Source organism: Rhamphochromis sp. 'chilingali' (assembly GCF_963969265.1).
Source record: "Rhamphochromis sp. 'chilingali' genome assembly, chromosome: 9".
Lineage (NCBI taxonomy): Eukaryota > Metazoa > Chordata > Actinopteri > Cichliformes > Cichlidae > Rhamphochromis > Rhamphochromis sp. 'chilingali'.
Window position 1 is genome coordinate 23297187 of NC_137936.1, and position 20523 is coordinate 23317709.

General features: G+C 39.8%; 1 protein-coding gene across 2 annotated transcripts in view; it reads left to right on the forward strand.

The window, feature by feature from the left end:
• foxj3 (forkhead box J3) overlaps positions 1-20523 on the forward strand; it is a 91606-nt gene that overhangs the window by 30003 nt on the left and 41080 nt on the right. For both annotated transcript variants that reach the window (XM_080892120.1, XM_080892121.1), the window contains exon 2: positions 8751-9245. In XM_080892120.1, the coding sequence (XP_080748246.1) occupies positions 8925-9245 (321 nt within the window). In that variant the 5' untranslated portion in view covers positions 8751-8924. The remainder of the gene's footprint in view (positions 1-8750; positions 9246-20523) is intronic.

The window sequence follows — 20523 nt, forward strand, 5'->3', positions numbered from 1 at the left end:
CTGCACACAGTGTCCTGAAAATCCATAGACGTCTATGTTATACTTTGAGTAGGATCTATTATGAGGTGATGCTGCATTATCCTAAATACGTTTATTCTTGTTATACAGTAGGGATAGCAATATTTGCAAATAACAATGTTAACAAACAGACTTTTTGTTGCACAATGGACAGAGAGCAACACATTTCTACACTGATCCATAAACATCAGAGTGCAGGACGCTCCGTTTGCATGCCTTCAGTTATTGAAGGTGTATACAGAACTCTCCAGAAATGCCAAACACCTTTCACGTATGTTGCATTTTGAGTGTTCCTTCACTTTGATCTACAATTTCACGTCATTTATGGTTAAGTCCTAACCGCGTTGAGGAGCCAGTCTAATGAGATTCCCCGTTAATGACTGTAATCCGAGTTCTGATGAAATGCTAACGGGAGCTGAAGTTCGTCTGTTGCTTCCAGCTGTTTCTGGAAGCCTTTCTTCTGAGTTTATTACACACTCGCAGTGCCAAACTGCATCACAAGTCATCCGTAAGCCTCTCCAAATCCAAAGAGTTCTGCCCATTTAGACGTGTGGCACAACAGCAGTAACCTCGTTAATTATGTATGAAAAATTATCCCTGACACAGAGATGGAATTGATCAGAATCTAACAGCAAATTACATTGTGATCTGCACTTCAGGCCAGCGAAGTGTGGTTTGCAAGCTACAGTTTAACACTTGTTCCATCTGTTTACTGAAGTTTATTAAAGCGTGGCTACTTGGATTACATGGCTTCAGTTATCAAAAATAATATCAAAATATAGCGAACTCTGACATAATGCATTATACATCTCTGATGTACTGTTAACACATAGGACATGATATAACACTAGTACTGGGGCTTCTTCTGTCTGTCAGAGCCATTGAAATGTTTGGATGAAACTGGGAGGAGCCTTTAGATAAAGGCAATGAGAGAGTTATGCATCTGAAAGGGGTTGTATTTTAGATGCACCTAAAGGGTCTGAAGGGAATTGACTAAGGATTTTGAAATGTAACCCCTTCAGTTCACCCCACACTCCAGTCAACATATTTATTAATGGGCTTTAGAGTGGTCACTTTGTACCCCCCACTTAATCGCTGATTAATCGCTGATTGGTATAAACACCTATAATAATTAGTCATATTGAGCAAACGTTTTTGTAAGCTTTAATTGTAGAGAATTTGTATACCGTGTTCACCTTGTGTTATAGTATAGAGTAGGGTTGGGCGATATGACCCAAAATTCATATCTCGATATTTTTTAGCTGGATGGCAATATAAGATATATATCTCGATATTTTTTTTTAAAAACCATAAAGTAAGAACAGAAAGACAGTTCTTAGTCAAAGCTGTGTCCCAGATGTCACACAGGCACTTTTATTAACATACAGCATAGATGTACATGAAAAAAACTACTCAAAAATAAATTGAGCATTTATTAAATAATAATGCTCCATAAATAAAAGAAAACTGTTGTTTTTGTGCATAACAAAGAGCTCACAATTGTGCAGTCAAAATGTAAACTAAAATACACTGAGCATAATAACAAAGACAGATTTCACAGCTGCTCTGTTCCCAAAAGTTCTACTGCGTGACTGACAGCCTGGAGTTTGAAATCCGCTTTGTAACCATGTGTCTTAACAGGTGCCATTTATGGTCCTTATACACACACACAAGACGGTAATATTACGTTGAAGCACAGTACGTATTACTACGCGAGGCTCCTCGGTAGCCATAATGCTCCGACAATCCATCAAGTGGTTAGCTCTGTAGCTTACCAAAGTCGTACTAAAACATTTTTTTTTTTTTTTTGACAGATTGCTGAGCGCTGTGTACCACATTAAATCGGTTCGCGGTCAAGCACAACCAGAATTCATACATAAGGCGCGCTGTCAACTTTTGAGAAAATGAAAGGATTTCAGGCCGTGCATGGCGTTAGCGTGGTTAGCTTGTTAGCGTGGTTAGGTCATTAACACGTTGACGCCGTCCAGCCCCACGCATGGGGCGATGCGCAGTAACTCGTTAACGGAGATTTGCCATGTCCATCTTGTCGCTGCCTGCAGGTGAAGCGATGGGGAAGGAGGGGGAGTTGTGTTTAGTGAAGGAGAGAGGCGAGGTCGAGTAACGTTGCGTAAAGACAAAAGTGGACGAAAGAGAGGCTCCACAACTATAATTATAACGTAACATAGACTATATCGATATAAAGGATATCGTCACATCTTATATCTCATATAAAAATATATCGATATTTAAAACCCCCCCCAAAAAAACGATATATCGCCCAGCGCTAGTATAGAGTCACGTATAAACATGTTTTTACTCATGCCGAGTTAAAATGACAGCTTTTGCATTGTCCTCAGTAGTTCCTGCAGTGAGCACAGACACAGTGACAGGCGCTGTTTTTTGATACACAGATACTCGAGATGCAGGTTAACACATGCATTTCTTTAGACAAGCATAATAACGGTTTTATTTTTTCTGATTCATTGACCTTGCATTTAAAAAAAAAAAAAAAAAAGAGAGAGAGAGAGAAATGACGGATGACAAACCTGCTTGCTGTTTCAGTTAGTGCAGTTATTTTTGATTTGCATTGGCTATGGGGTGCATGTCAGTTCTTTAAGTGCTGCTTCCTACTGCAAATCCACAATAGCCTGTTTTTTTTGTTTGTTTGTTTGTTGTTTTTTTGCTTTTCTCTCTGGACAGGAAAAAAAAAACTGTAATTCAAATAGTAAAACCTATTTAATTCACGTTTTGTTCTGCCTACTTCCCTTTCGTGTGCATGCAGCACTTCTGCTTCAGTTACTAGTTCCCTTTTTGATGAATGTCCTGTCTGTTAGTTTCATTCATTGGCACTGAGGCAATGTGTGACAAGAGCAGAGTGACCTTTTTATAGGATATTTTGTGGGTAGTTTTTCTCAAAACATTACTTCAGTTGTATTTATATAGTGCCAAATCACAACAGTGGTCAGCTCGAGAATTTATTTTATGAGGGAAAGAGACAGTATATTGCAACAGTTTGAATTCCATGCTCGTCTTTCAGGAATCATTAGTATATGTTTGCCAGTTGTTTGAAACTGAGGCTGTAATTGCTATTAAAGCTGGATACTGGACACAGATTGAACTTTTGTATTGTGCATGCAGTCCCAGGTTCAGAACTGTTAAACTAGAGTATAGGTCACAAATGTTAAGCAGAATTGTCACATAGAGATGGTTGCTCAAGGTCCCCTCTTGTGTCATATGTATTGACATATTGTATGAATATAATTATTAGCTTTATGTAAGTAAGACTATTTAATAGGCTGGTTAAGAGCTGTTGGATGAAATTGGACAAGCCAAAGCTGCCATGCAGATTTCCACTGCTGATACCCCACAACCCAAGCCTGTTGCTACTGCTATGACCTCCCATTGCATTATTAATAAATAACATATTAGAGACGAGGCACTGTGTAAAGCTTAAATATAAATGCAATAAAATAACCAAGATTTCGTTTTGTCGTTTCACTGAAGCTTACTGTGTAGTTAGCCAAGCTCTGAGCTGTAATGCACAGTTAAGTTTTTTTTTTTTTTTTTTGTAAACGGAGCGCTCATTTTGTGGTGGTTGTAAATGCTTTTGTGTAAGTATAGGTTCAGGAATGGCTGTTTCGAAATGGCTCTTGTAATGTTTAGATGTTATCTGATGCAAATCAGCCATGTGCTCATGTAGCTTATGCTAATTAGCCATAAGGAGCTATGGTAATTAATACCTAGTTAAAAGCAGCTGTGTAAGTGCCAAAGTAAAGAGTGAACTGGAAACACACCCGAACATTTGGAGGTTTTATTCTTCACGATCCAGTAAAAATCTACGCCGATTGGGTCATACCACATCTTAAACACTGCTGTTTGGAAGTCTTTCAGAAGGCTGCAGTGAGATGTGATTGTGGTTCAGAGTTCAAAGATTGCATATTTTCATACCCTCGCATCCGACCATTTGCTGCATAACGTGGTTAAGTATGAAACTGTCTATTTTGGAAAGATACAGTGTATCCCTACCTCCGATGTCACAGAAGAAGGTTCCAGACATTGTTTAGCCATCTCAGGAAACACTCTGTACGTACACGCCTGTAATGATGTTAGTATACTTCATGCAGACGTTCACCCATTCATCAACCCTCCTCGCTTTCTAAATTGCGATTAAAGACATGCTTACTGTCACTGTAAAAAATGTTTGAAGTCATTTAAGTGTCATACACAGTATTAATATCACAGCTGAAATATTAATTTCTCTCTGGGCCATGCATTGTTGTGGGGGTACTAAAATTTTAAGTGCTTGCTAAGTGCAGGCATGAATTTTGCAATAGTGGTGACAGGAGTACAGCACTGATTTTATGACGCAGTTGCTGACTGGTGGCTCGGTACATGCTTGCCTAACACGAGTTGACGTAATCTGCTGTGTTACGTTGAGTAATCCCTGGTCGTTACTCAGCTTGTTGCCTCGTTGAGGATTCTTGAATAAAAGATATCTTGGCATATGTATTATAGCCATGCTGTCAGTTTGATTGAGCCACTTCAAACTTAGTAGCTGAGACACCAAACACAATCACTGATTTGCTGTCAGTGCTCTGCTGGCAGCAGGACTGTTGATAAGTCCTGTCAAGAAGTTGGTAAATTAAGATGTTTCAAATACGCCTTCATTTTTTCGTTCAGAACTAAATCTGCCATTAATCCCTGGAGGATAAAGAAATGTTGAGTCTTGAATAGAGAATAGATTTGACTGTCCATTTCTCCCTCTCAGCACTCAAAAAATACTCTTGGCACGCCATTCTAAAAACAAATTAAAGTGGAGAGAGGGAGAAAGATGTTTTTCTTTTTTCTTTTTTTTTGTTGGCGATGACAGTGACGGAACCTCATTTTCCTACAGCTAGATCAAAGTGTCTCCATGTGTGTGGCATTGCAGCCTTTTCCCTTTGGCACCTAATGATACAGCCTGAACTCAAAGACCCCTTGGATGCAGACCATTTCCACTTTCTGCTCTGTACCAGGCCTGATGTCATCTAGGTTGTGCCCTTCAAGCTCACCCCCACCGTTCCATGTCCTCTGGCTTTTCTCGTCTTCCCCGCCTCCTCTGCCCACCCCCAAATCTGTTGGTGTATGTAATCAGACAGCCCTCTGTGATGCAGCAGTGGGCTCGGGCACATCCCTGCATTGACTGTCCCACTGCTTGGATAATGAAGGCAGCTGGGAGGCCGTCTTACTGCCTCCTTGTGTTGCGCTTCATCATTCCTGCCACAGCACAAGGTTTTCTAATTAAGTCACCATCTTGGCCCTGCAGATTATGTAGCAGCTGGATCATTAGCGTGGAGGGTCAAATGGCATGTGTCTCCATGTATCGGGCGGAGCACTTTTCATCAACCCTTGTCTCAGTCACCTCACCTCTGCTGGCCAACAGAAGGCTCAGCCTGCTTCCTCCTTGCATGCCCCCTTTATGCTCAGTATTTTGTGAAAACATTACACATAAGTCTCTCTCTTTTTTTCTCTTTTCTTTTAACTCTCTTCTGCTTTTCTGATGGCAACATGCTGTATTTAATAATGCAGGAGGGGCAGACTTTTAGAAATACTTGTACAAAAACACTGATTGTATAAGCATGGCTTATTGCCTGACATTTTGTCAACTTTTATTTTGTAGTTGACTTCAGTGTGTGTTTTACTCTGTCTTGGTCCCCTGAAGGTTCTTATCTATATTGAATATTAAGACATGGTCATGTTATCTTGCAACTACTTAGAAATGGGCTAAAAGGACCTATTTGTAGCATTTATGCACCTACAGGACCTTATGACAGCATTGTATCGTAATTTCACATCAGTAACAACAAGTTGAAACCAACAAAACTTTCAGTGACGTATTGTGACGTCAGCATGTTGCATAGCAACAGACTCAAATCAAAGGCCAAACAATACTGTCGCTTGGGCATGTTCTGACAGTCTAAACTAAGTGACAGACTGTAACCTGGGGTTAGTTTCTTTTAATGTAGGCAAAGTATTTCATATTAAATCTTGATTATTTGTGTTGAACAAGCTCTAAACAGTTAGTCAAATAGTGGATCAACAATAAAACAGTGAGAAATTAATTACTTAAAAAAATTTTTATAAGACAAATTGTCGGATATTATAGTTATACCTTGTCATTCATGTGTGCTTTGTGCCTTTTTCAGAACATCTGTGATAGGACAAAAGCATGACACAAGATTAAAGCTAAGTGTGCTGGCCCAGCAGTTAATCAGTCGAGGAAATGCTCCGCAGATTGATTGATTAAAATAATAGTTGCAACCCTACTTAACAGTGTGAACATCAATTAAATGGGCTATTGACTGAACTGAGATCAGTTTAAGAGTACCACATAGTATCTCAAAATGGACGCTGTACTGGCTGCACTTTCAGAGACTGCACGACACTGATGTAAAATCTGTACCGGAGGCCTGTACGGTGTATAATGTGTAGATTAATTTTAAAATCTAATTAGTTTTGTATTTCAGTGGGCTTCTACTCATAGAGGGAAAATTACTGTCAGCAGCCCTGTGAGTCACCTTCAGTTCAGTTACAGGGTGGAGATGCCTTGTATTTATTTGTATGATGAGGAAGAGTTATTCACCATTAGTCTGACTCACCTGTCAGTATAGTCAGTCAGCAAGCCTCTTCATTTATCAGTCTGCTCATGACTGCAGAGGATGGGGGAGAAGTTTCAGTTCTCCTGTGTTGTCCGTGAACAGCCATGATGTAAGTGCTAATGAAGAATAAAAACAACAGATTCAAAATATGTTTGAGTTTCATAAGGCTTGTCTGAACAGCTTGATTTTGATCCATTACCACAGATTCTCGAGGTAACAATATCAAGGAGGGAATCAAGTATCAAAACATCTTTCTAAACTTTTCATTTTCCAGCAGAAAGTGTTTCTATGTTTTCCTTCATGCTCTGTATGTTACAAACGCCCAGAGTTTGGGTACACATAGCGTGTGTATGGGGGGGGGGGCTCAAACATAAAAGTAGTTTTTGAAACATTCTGGCATAAATTCAAGGTAACCATAGCTACTTTTCTCTGTCAGATCCATCTTTCTTAGCCCTGAAAATGGGAGTTTTTGATACTCGGAGCATCCTTTATAGGAATTATATCAGTTTAATAGCAGGCAAGAAATGGAATGAATAAAATATTTTAATGCATTTTGTTCAGAAAAACTTGGATTAGAAACTTAACAGCGGCTGATGAAACCTGACCCTGATTATACTAAGGGAAGATTTAAGACCACTGCGCCAATCCGTTAATGATCTCCCGCAGCCGGTTTTGGTTTTTCCTTTCTCCGAATTCTGTTTGGATGTGTGGAAATGCCTTCATCATCTGCTCTGCCTGTCTGCACTGATAGCAGATATTGAATTGGCTGCTGGGCACTAGCTAACCCCTACTGTGAGAGATCAATTGAAAGGGACAGCCATATACTGCTTCTCACAAACTGCCGGCCAATTTGGGAATTTCGTACTCTTCCTGATGCATTTCAGATGGTAAGCAGAGCAGCATATAAATTATGTTTTTTGTGTCTGTCTTGCCATGTTTTTTGACTTGCTCATTAAGTAAACGGATATAAAACAAATCTGAGATTTTAAAAGTTCGATGTCAGTAATGGAGTAGATATTTTTAATACTTGTAAAACTGCATTCAGACAAACCGAGGTTCCTTTTTTGTAGCATGTTTTAATAAAAATAATTATTAGTATAACAAGTAAAATTTATTAGTTGTATTTAGCAAAAATACTCATTATTCTCAAATGTGCTTAAAAAGTTTGAAAAATCTGGTTCAGTGGCATCACAAGGGTACACAAACACTATTTTTGAAAGATATTTGACCTGTTAAGTGTTGTCAAGACTGTGTTATTTCCAGCCTGACATGCACTCAAACTCTCACATGCTCTCTCACACTAACAAACACACTTGTGTGAGTGTGCTTAGTCAAGAGAAAAATCCCACAACTCGGTGAGGAGTCCTCATTCTCCCCTCAGCCTGATTGCATTTTCATTCTCTCTCTCTCTCTCTCTCTCTCTCTCTCTCTCTCTCTCTCTCTCTCTCTCTCTCTCTCTCTCTCTCTCTCTCTCTCTCTCTCTCTCTCTCTCTCTCTCTCTCTCTCTCTCTCTCTCTCTCTCTCTCTCTCTCTCTCTCTCTCTCTCGTGTACACACACACGTACGTCCTTTAACCTATCTTGGTAACTTTAGGCTTTTCTCTGCCCCCCTATTTTAAGACGCAGAGGGCAGTGTGCCGAGAGGGACAGCGAGACAGGCTGTTACGGGCGGCGAAACAGTTTGCAAGATGACACTAGCTGGCTTGTTTACAGCAGAGGGTCGATTTGAGGGGGAAGGGGTGGTGGGGAAGGAGGCAGGCAGGAAAAATAGAGAGGGGGTTTACTACCCTCAAGAGAGTCGGAATTCCTCCTGAGCCATTCCCCCATTTGGCTGGCAGTTGTGAAAACAATTGCCTGGCATTTACTCTCTCTGTGCAGATGGAGTCCCAGCTATGAGTCAGCTTTCAGAGCAGCAAGTGGTGGAGAAAGTGGTTGGCTTGTGATCTACTGCACAGCAAATATAAGCATGCTTTATAAACACGCCTGGTTTTTGATATTGGAGCTGTTTCCTTCTCTACATTCCCAACGTTTAATTTCTCCTTATCACACAGGCTGGTTGACTTATTTAAGCATGTCTCTTTGCTGTTTCTCTACAGCTGATCTCCAGAAGATGGTATGCTGATGTCCTGAGCTGAGGGAGCCTTAACTTCATTCCCCACTCGCCTTTGTTATTCCACACCTGGTCTGCTCTCCATCAGTCACCAACACCAACAGCTACCACCAACACCTTCACATTTTCCCCACCCCCTTTTGTCCAGCCGGTCGTCACCATGACGTCGGAGCTGGAAAGCAGCCTGACCTCCATGGATTGGCTCCCTCAGCTAACCATGCAGGCGGCCATTCGCAAGGCTGATGCCCAGAATGCCCACGGGCCCGGCATGGGAAAGAAGAGCGCCCTGCTCGATCCCAACACCACGCTGGACCAGGAGGAGGTGCAGCAGCACAAGGATGGCAAGCCGCCCTACAGCTACGCCAGCCTTATCACGTTTGCTATCAACAGCTCGCCAAAGAAGAAGATGACACTGAGCGAGATCTACCAGTGGATCTGTGATAACTTTCCCTACTACAGGGAGGCGGGCAGTGGCTGGAAGGTGAGGAAAAAGAAATCTTGACTATTAATTCTATGGAGATGAGGAAATGCAATAATAATTTTGCATTTAGTTGGGCTTTTCATGCTTTGACTGCCATGTTTTATTTGTTTTCTATTTTTTTGAAAAGCAAATGCTAAGGCAAAACGAGCTGTTCAGACCTGTACATTATTACATTTAGAAAAACCACCAAGGTTATCCTTTAACAGACATCTGATATCCAGAATATTGAATATTATCGTTGTTGCTCTTTTAAAATTCATTTGGCTGTGCGTTTGGTTAGATTCTCCTTTGACCTTACGTTTTTGAGATGAGCTGCTGACAACATTCGTCGAAGAAATTCTTTGACTTAAATTGTAGTTTGGTGGGATCTGGATGTCTTAAACAAAGTGAGATTCTGTTGGTAATCACCATTGTCACTTCTGAGAAAGCTTGGAGAGAAACTATGAGTGTGCCAAATCACACTAAGTGCCTCAGTCCTCCGAATGAAAAATGGTGCAGCCCTGAGAGAACCATATGAAGTGTAAAACCCTGGATTAATATTCAGGGAAGTGGCCCCTATCTGTGCGAACACAGACTAAATAGCCCATTCATGGGTGGTATTATTCATTGCAGATGCCTTGATAGGAGAAGGCCATTATGCAGAAGGAGAGAGCCAGTGCTGTGTCATCATCTCAAGGAGCCCATGATATACCGAGATGAAGCTATGCTGATTGCCTTTTAAAGGGCCCAGATGGAAATTGATATTAGAATGAGTTTTCCAATCAGTCGACGTTTATTGGAAATAGAATCTTAGGCACTGCTTTATTGCAGTCAGACAAGATGTATGAAGCCCATTTCCTGGGGCGACAAGATCTGGCATGTGTACAGGCTGCACTGAGGTGTGTGTGTGAGGGGGAGATGAGAAAGCATGTGTTATTATAAATGGATTGATTTTAGCTTTTGTGGCAAGGCCCCTTTTGTAAGGAAATGAATTGTTTTATTTTGCAGCCTTTGTTTCCTCTTTTACCTTCATCATCCCTTATTTAGTTGTCAGTAACACAGCAGCATATGTGCCGTCAGACTGCATGTGTTCCTGCATTGAGTTACAGGCATTTTCAGCTCTGCATTTTGTATACCACCTACCTCCGTGTGCAATGAAATGTTAAATTCATTGCCAAATGATTTTTCGCCAGACGCTGGTATAAGGCTAGAGGAGCGTTTTTCACCACCTTTGTTTTTGGATTGTGAGGAAATCCAGTTGCAGAACATGTTGCAATCATTGGATAGACTGTACCTACTGAGATACTTTAAATGCTGCTTTCTTATTCAGAGCAGCCATGAGTAGATGATAATTTAGGTGGGTTGTAGTGGACTTGGTGAACTCCTACATATCCACAGACTTTACTGCTCAGAAATGTGAGGGTGTGACAGACTAGCCCAACTAAAATAACTGTAGATAAGACATAGCATGTAGTTGACACTTATCCCAAGCACTGTGAATACACACACTTTTTATACATTTTAGAGTGGGTGGCCTCAGTGGGAATCAAACTGATGCTGCTGGCAGGGTTGACGCTTTGGTCTTCCCACTGAGTTACAGTTCCACTGTAGTTACAGCAGAAAAGAAGAAATTATATTAAATTACCCAAGTGTTTTGCTGCTAATGTGTCTTTTGGTTCTTATGTTGTGAAGCGTGGCTTTTTCCAACAGTCAGTAAGAACAGGACGTTATGTAAACTTGTTGCAAAAAGCCTACACTCTAAATAAGTAGAAGTAGCATTAAGGATGTGTATGTGGCTTCATTTGTAGCTGATACCAATGTTTAATTTATTTCAAAACTTCAAACTGTGTATCATATTAATGGTTTAGATGAGGGGTATAGTAGAAACGTGTAATGACGCTGTCGTGATATGCTGTCTGCTATGATGATGCTTATCACGATGCAGACACTCTGCAATACAGTACAAGGCAAGCACCCACCATTGCTTTAATTTTTAAAGAAAAAATATCCCTACATGTGGTCTTTAGGTGTTTATTTGTTGCAGCGTGGTGTCAGCATGTGTATTGTTATTATCTAATCACACTAATCTGGCAACAAATATGATTAACTCTGATTTGGTTTCACCAGTGGTCAAAAATTACACCCCTCTGATTTTCATCTTCTTCTCTTCAAGTTGGGTGTTTTTGCCTTCACTTTACCCTCATTCATTTCATAACTGCTGCCATAAACAGTCATAGAGTAGTGACCCTGCTTAAATAATTTGAAGATCTGTTTAATGCATTTTCTATTAAAATGTAATGAATTGGCATCAGTGTATTGATAACTATTTTTTTTCCACGAATTGTATAAACTTTTTTTTTTTTTTTTTAAAGGGTACAAATTCAACATGCCAAACGGAAGATTTATTCTAATGTGTTAAATCTACATCTTGGGTATATCTTAACCTCAAATCCCTCTGAAACTGTACGCTCTAACCCAACTAGCACCTCCTTGTAAAAGGAACCACAATTCACTATTCAGATTGGCCTTTTCAAGACTGTTGATGCCTTCTGTGCATTTCTGGCTACTTTTCTGTTGCAAAATTTGAATTTGTCAGTGAGAGAATAACCATCATCACCTCAGTATAAGAAATAATAATCATAGCCTCAATATAAGGACTCATAGATTTCAGCAAATTCCTGGAGGGAGATTGACAACACCATCAGAATGGATGTGAGAGAATGTACAAAGAAGTGGACAATTATGCTTACCTCCAAGGAGGGAAAAAATGGACCGCAACAAAGAGTTAGGGACCCAGGAGGGGGAAAAAAGCCCCAGCATTTAGTTTCTATCGTGGCTAGCTCTGCATATAAAGCACCAGGAGACAACCCCAAGTCGATTAAAATATAAAACACTGTGCAAAAGTATGAATGCTGGTAACAGTGCCGGATGCTTAAGTGGGTTACGTTGTAAGCTCTACAAAGATTCACCACAGAAATCTAAATCATAACGCTAGAGTCACACTAGGACAAACGGTGGTTGGAGACTGCAGCAAACCTAAAAATACTGCAACCGTGTGCAATGCGATCTCATTCCCTTTGAAATGGTTGCTTTCAAGATGGGAACCTGGTCGTACTTGCAGTCAGTTGCAGTCTTTAAAACGACTTCAATGCCTCAAGATGCAAACAAACGGTAATAAGACCGAGTCATCTGTAATCGGTCTATTGCCAGTTTTCGATTGAATGTAGTAAAGATGGCAATCATATGCAGTTTAACCATCTTGCAAGTCTGTTGTATACACACAGTCTGTTGCTTGCATTCAGAGTTGAGCCAGTACCTCATAGAGAAATTCAGAAACGGTAATTGCAGTTGATATGAGTAAGACCACAATTGTTTGGAGACCAGTTGCCAGGCAGCAGGCAACCAGTGCAATCACTATGTGATCCAAAGTGGTTGCCTAGATGATGAGTGTGTTGCTCAGTTAAGGACAGCTAGTCGGTTGTTGCAACTACTTGCAGTTACTCGCATAATGTGAAAACAATTCAAACCCTGTACGCTAAGGTTAACATTTTATTTTTACTCCAATGTGACTGAGCGATAACACGCAGCTGATCTGATGCAACAGTGTTTCTGGACTTTTGTTTTTTCTTGCTGCAAGTAGGGATGGGTACCGGTATCGGTTCTGACATAAACGGTAGTAACCAGACCGAAAAGCAGCGCACATTTCGGTGCTTTATTTCAGTGCTTTTTTCCCTGAGACGTCATACACTTTGGATTCTAGCCAATCATTTTACCTTTCCGAGGATAGTAGGCAGGCCCAGGTATGTACGTTCTTTTAGAGCAGAGCTACAGAATAAAAAGTCTGGCTGTACTTCACAGCAAAAGATGCAAACTCAGCAGCCTGCAACAAGTGCTTTAAGCTGATACTGTGCAAAGGAGGTAACACCTCAAATCTGATGAAACACCTGGCGACGCATAGTAGGGCTGAACGATTATGGAAAATAATCTAATTGCGATTTTTTTGCCCCAATATTGCGATTGCGATGCGATATGCGATTATTTTTTAAGGTCTTTGTCTTCTGTATTATTAAACAAAGACAAGCAATACATCATATAGTATGGCCAATACTATATTACATTAATTTTAAACTGTTCTTTCCTGGAAGACAGACCTCTGTTATGATGACATGAGGTGATGCATGAATTGATGACTGACATTTTTATTTAACTTCTTCAATCACAACAGTATATTTGAACATACACAATAGTTTATTTTTAGCTTACAAACATCTGAGCATAAAGTGCTGACAAGGAACCCTGGTGTAAACATTAAAATGAAAGTCAGTACAATGTGCAGATTGCAGAAATATACATAAAAAAAATCAGTGGCTTTACCACACTCAGTTTTTCGACATCTGTGAACTACTAGACAGTCATTCAATTAAAAAATAATATTAAATAAATAAAACTAATAAATAAAAAATACACACATCTTACTGATCTCTGCAGTCAGTAACATTACACATAAAGTGCAAACATAATAGCAATTGTATAAACACACACACAAACACGCCTTTAAAGTTTAAAGGCGTGAAATTGGACGGTCTAGCCTTCTGATTAGCTAATCAGAAGGCTAGTTCTGATTAGCGTCACCGCTGTCTCGGTGGAGTTTAATAAACTCGGCCGTCTGCTTCTTGCTATCTAAAATATAACCAGACACTGGCGTAAATTCTCGACTGTCTCATACTTCTGTTTAATGAGTTTTCTGTTTGACGTTTAGTCAGCTGTGTGAAAACCAAGGAGGAACCCACCCGGGGGATTAATAAAGTTTTATTTTATCTAATCTAATAACTTTAATCTCAGCCAAACCGATTTACTCACGAACAAACAAAACACTGAAAAAAGCCCAACAATAACATTTTTAGGTTGTCTAAGTGACTTATATATCACGTTTAACCCGAGCAGCGAAACTCCGCGGTGATCTGAAAATGATGTGCCGGGAGTTGTGCCGTTCTCGGCCGCATCAGTAACCCTCGAGCTCCCGGCTAGCTGTCGAGCTGGTGGGTAGCAGACGCCTCTGAAAACGTCGAAGCACTTTTGCAAATATGGGATATCTTGATAAACCGAGCAGATATTTGATGTTTACACAACTACTTTCTCGCCTGAAAATATGTTAAAAGTTTATTTTGTGACCCAGAAAGATTAGTATGAGTAATTTTAAAACTTAGTAGCGGCCGCCATTGTTGGAAACTGGAGTTTGGCTGGGCCGCGCTATGAATTCTGGGATATGGTAGTAATTTGGACAGCCTTCGGCGCGTCGCTGTGATGTAATCGGTCTACAAATGCGGCCTCAGGAGGATGCAGCCCATGAATTTGGACATGTCCAGAGTATAATCGCAGCCTTTGCGGTTAGAAAATTGCACTTGATCATGTCGCGATATTATCGCAAATGCGATATATTTTCAAAAATATGAGGGCACTTGTTAGATTTTAGCTTCTTTTTTTTTTTTTTAAAAAAATATACTCAAAACCACAGTGTGCTATCTTGAAGTTGTTGGAATGAAAAGTGCTTCTTTCAGAGTCGAGTTTAAAATAGATTTGACGTAACTGCAATGATGTCTTCGATATGAGAGCAAGTTACTGAATTAGTCAGCGCTGGTGACGATTGACGCTCTTCAGGCGCTTTCTAGTTTGGTAAAGGTTTGCATAGATCGACAGATTCTGGCCTAAATGTGGGCTGCAACTGTAGAAATACCCCTCACATTTAAAAGTGTGAAAAACCACATCACTCTAACCAGGATGCTGTACAGCGCAGGAAACGCTGAAAAAGCGGTTTTAAGATGTGCTCATAGGCTGGAGCCTGCGTCACAAATTTTTTTTTCCCCCCTCAGTTCTTGTTAATAAGGTGTTTTCCCTGTCATAGATTTTCTGAGAATCTAAACAACAAGAATAATGCACATGGAATATGTATAAATCTCTCATTGCATAAGACATTTGAATGAAATCCAATATAACTGTTTCCGTGCCCGGGGCATTTGAACAAGCTCCAGTAGCCTTAGGTTTGTTTCTAATGTTTTTGTGCTTGGAGAATTTTCACATCCCATCACACAAATGATATTTTCATCCAAGCCTGTGCAAAAGCCTTGGGAAAGGTTCCTCTCCCAATCACCAGGAGGTCACTTGTAGCTTTTACGCTTGTAAAGGTTTTTTTTTCTCCCTTTAAAATCCAAGCAGATACTCAAAAGATTTGGAAGTAACAAAACGGCTAATTGAAATTGTATAATTCTGTAATATGCTTGCAATTCTCCCTGCACTGTGACCGTTATGATATGAATCCACCTATAGTGTGACTGAGTATGTTTGTGTGTGTAATTAGTTGGAAGCAAGCATGCTGGGGTGGGGTGAATGTAGGTCGGATGTAGTCATCGCTCCTCTGTTCCCCTGGAGATGTCAGTCGCAGGAATTTGGGACTCAACACACGCATGCGTCTGTTCTGTATGATAATGCAAGCTGTGTCTGAGAGATGAGACCTGGCTAATCTGGGCACCAGCAGCTCATTTAATCATCTCAATAAAACTCCATTAGCCTGCGCTGTTAAGAAATATCAATAAGTGCTGTCAATAAAAACAGATAATTCATCAAGGTCAATAAAATAAATAAATAAATAAATAAAAACTAAAATAAAAAAAGGAAAAAAGTAAGCGCTGCCTTGAGAGTGCCGAATATGTGCTCGGCATCTATGAGCAAGCAATTAGTTGGTGATTTTCTTAACACCCTCTCTGGCTCTCTGAGGCATTTTTGATTCATGTTTTGCAGGTTTGTCTAAGCAGTCGTGTGCATGATTCAGCTCATATACTTTAGCTTCTGCAGCCTTCTGTTCCATGCAAAGAAGATCCATTATATTGCTTGAAGACCTTTAGGTTTACCGAAAGCTATATTTAAAAGATGTATCTAAAAAGTTCTTTTCTCTTATGTTTTGTCTTCTTTGTCATAACAAATATGTGCTGCTTAATCTCTGTGACGTCAGCTGGTCCGATAACTCCTGAGATTAAAACATAAATGGGAATATTCCTCAGCCACAAGGTCAGAAGATGATGCTTGTCTCTCCGTCGTTGCCGCTTAGCGAAGATGAGACTTGGGATTTACCTAGTGGTCTTATTCAGTGTTTTAGAACATACACTACCAAGTCATAAGTTAAAGTCTTTGTTTTTTTTCAAAGGTTGAGGTTAGCATTTGAATGAAATTAACAAGTGTGTCACAAGTGCCCGAATCAGCCTTTTCTCTGCACAGATGCTCTCTTGCGTGTCACGAAAGGCAAATCATGGTTCTCTCACTTTCACTACGACTGTTTGTGGGGCACATGTTGCATAAATGATTTGCAGACGTGTGGCTTCAAGACACCTGAAAGAGACTGCTGCGTGACAGAGGAGGGTATTCCCCTAATCAACTTTGTAGATGGACAGTATTTTAGAAGACCACTAGAGTAGTTTGTCTTTACAGTCATTTCTGAGTTTGATTTAAATGAGTTTGCTTTGTCATATTGTTTCATAAAAAAGCAGTTTGAGAAGTTATACTCTTTATCTAGTTGACAATAAAAAATGACTATATTTAATCGTAGATATTAAGATATTTCTTTTGTTTTTATACAAAAATTGTTTAAAAATAAATTACTCATAATAAAGCATGTTTGCAACTGTATTACTGTTTAAGAATTAAACTCAGAGGATTTTAAAAGTCCCTAATAGTACAAAATTAGAATTGCATATGTATATGAAAATATGGCTGTAGTTTTTATTTACAAATTCAGGATTATTTCATTACATTTTGTAACAACAGTCGATCTTGTTGGCTAATTTGACTCTTACTATAATGTCCACTTTGATTGTCTGAAAATATCTCAGCTCAGCTCAGCCATAGACAGAGTGACAGTATGTTTGATTTCTTTTTGGGTCTATTTTTTCTTTATATAAAAAAAAAAAAAGCTGAAATGTTGACCTCCATGTTCATCTCAAACCTTCTCCCGGCTCGTTGTAGGCTCACTTCAGGCAAAGTGTGTAAATTCCCCTCTGCATTTCTTCCAGGTGAAAAATGCCAGAGAAATTCGGGAGCAATTCTCAACCAGTTTTAAAAAACGCTTGAAATGTTCGCTCTTGAACTTTAACTGAAGAAGAGATTGTTGCTACTGGCATGATTTTTATTTTATTTTTCTCTTCTACACCTGTGTACAGGAAAAGAAAATTAGTTGGAAGAGAACGGAAGCTGCTTTGATTGCCTAACAAACATTGAATCTCCCACTGCATTTTCACTGAGGTCCATAGCTCTTACATGATCTTGTTAACAGGGAAATATAGCTTTGGTCTGTAAATCGTTGAGTGTGCAGAGATGGGGCATGGAACTGCCTTCTGCAGGGGCCCTGGACCTTGCTTTGATCTCATTATAAAATGCAAATACACAGTACCCTAAACAGATCAAAGGTTCAACTTCCCATTGGATCTGAGGCTTAATAATAGCAGCCTGGAGCAGTTTACTATTTTTTAAAGAAGCGATTTGGGTAGCCACTGGTCCTCCAGGACATTATTTACTCTGGAGATAATATTCCTGCTTCTGACTAGTGACTAGCCACAGCTCAGAAAATCCTTGCTCCTGTTGCTTATTTAAATAAGATCGGTCAGGTATGAGCATTCGTGCCTCCTGCCCGTATCTCTCACCTCAAGCTTAGATTTACAGGGCCTGAAATCTCAAAGTGGAAAATTGCTTCGGTGCTAGAGTCTCTGATACTTTCGTCTACTTTCATCATTACAGTGTAAAGCAAGCATTTACATTTTAAGGACTTTGGAATTGAGAGCGTGTATGTTACAAAAGAAACAGTATCACTTTAAATATGTATTCATACTGCTGAAAATTTAGTAAATAGCAAAGTTACTTTTTCGTTCTTCAGAAATGTATCTTTTCTACTGCGGTCTCACGTATACTGGATTTCTTGTTAATTGTAGAGACAGGAAAAGTGGCTGCATGCTGGCCCGGCGCTGACTTTTTCAGGCTGTGGGAGGGGTAGTGATTCACTCGGCAGCCAGTTTGATCCTGCTGTGAGGCGGGTTCCCGTGTCAGGAAGCTCCAGCCTGGCCACCCGCCCACCAGCCTCACCTTGCACCCGCCTACCGGCGCCCCACCGCTCACGCTCTGGCCCTTAGAGTGGGCGGGGAGAGCAAGCTGGCAGGCCTTGGCATGGATACATTTTGGCAGGAGCTGCTGTCCCCACACTCCACTGAGTGAAGTGCTGACTGCAGTGCAGAACATAAAAGGCCTGAGGCTTCTATCTCTTCCTCTTGTGGCCTGCAGGCCTGTGTACCGCTATGTTGGCTTCAATATTTATTTATTTTTTTGGAAACTGTTGCTGTCTTTTTGACAGTCTCTGCCATGGTCTCACAGTTCATCCATGATATACATGACTTCTGTTATCATTTTACCCAGTCATTAACCCTTAGTAGCTCCCTCCCATCTGCTTTTTCTGCTCAAGATGTGATACAACAGCTAGTTGCAAAAGCTGTTGACCGTGGTCATCAATTGATCCAGTGAACTTCCTCCTCTGTGATAATGAAGTCGATATCTGATGCACAGACGAGGACAAACCATTTGTTTTGCAGCTTATTCCCCCTTCTAAGACTGATTTATGATGCAGAAAAGAAGAACACTGAGTACTGTTGATTCAGACAAGAATTGTTCACAACTTTGCCCTTTGAATATAATAAAATAATAATAATGTTAAGTATGTATTATTAATATTATATATTATTAATATTATTTACTATTAATTTACTGTTATTTACTGTTACTGTTTATTAAGTAAAAGCAAAGAAATGATTTGTTTAATGTTATTGCATAAACTATAATGAACAATTTACACATTGCATTTTTTACCCCGCTTTCCTTTTATTTTTTGCAGACTAGAATGTTATTGGACAGATTGCAGTTTCATGTTGCCTGTTTCCTCATTAGTGCTTTGCAATACAATTTCTTGAGTTGTTTTAAAGTGTTGATGAAACAAACGGTTTGTACAAATCAGCAACCTGTGATGAAATATCGTCCAATAAGATGCAACCCTGGGAACGTTCTTGGTGTCCAGACCAAGAAAGTAAAAATAATCTCCAATAGCTCCATAAGTAGCAGAGCTGACTGCATTCTAGCTTCAGAGCTCCTCAGACTCTTACTTGTTCTGTCTTCTTTGGCACTCTTTGCTTCCTGCAAACCAACTGACGTGTCGGGTCAGTGGTTTCTCGGTATGTGGTCACAGATATGTCTGTGCAAATGAAGCAGGCCATTCCTATGTTTAAAAAAAACAAACAAAAAAACAGATCTGTCATGCAGAGATAATAGAAACTTTAGGCAAAGCCAAACAACTGTGTAGTGCATTGTTGAGGATTGCATTGGCGAGCTCAGCATCACCGAAGGGGATCCAAGAACAGTCAGAAAACCTTTTCACGACATTTAGCTAAAAATCATCGGATTTATATTTTTGTCAAAGTCTACAAATAAGGAGACATCTTAAGGTATGATCTATAAGCAAAAACAAAAATTAGTTTTAAATTTGGCCACTATCCCATTGAATAAGATTTGCCTCAATTTAAAAATGTTGCAGCACTTTTAGCACTTCAACCACTTTTGGTTGCTTGCTGGAAATCCCCTGCTGACCATCTGCAATTTCGCCAAGATTGTGCCAGATCAACCAAGCTGAATTTTATGATAGTTACCGGTTAAAACATGCAAAATAGCCTGTTGAAGTGACTACCTAGTTGATGATCAAAGTCGCAGAATGAAATCTGAAATATTTAGAGCTGTGCTCGTAGCTCTGATTCACTCTTAATGCTGCTGGACTGGTAGAACGGCATTTCAATCTACTTTTGTTATAATGTGATACAAAAGATTTTATCATCCCTTTGGCAGAATTTATTTTGGTCTCAAATACTGCACACTTACCACCTCCATAGTATTAGGAGGGGAAAAAAAAAGAAACAGACAACACATTTGTGGCAAATCACAACCACAAATGAAACACACTGCACATATTACACAACCAGCAACAGTATATGAAAATGCCATATAGCCATGTCTGCATGGTTCTTTTTCATTTGAGGTAGGCTCATTGGGGTGCTTTGTCTTCTACCATAGCTGGTGACTATGGGATAGTTCATACAAGAGCTTTTTTTTTTTTTTTTTTTTTTTTTTTTTTGTGCATGTCTGCAAACTCTGTTCACATATTTCACTGGAAGGACTCGTGTTCACTCTTCCAAATAACCCCCATGGCATTTGTACCAGACAAACA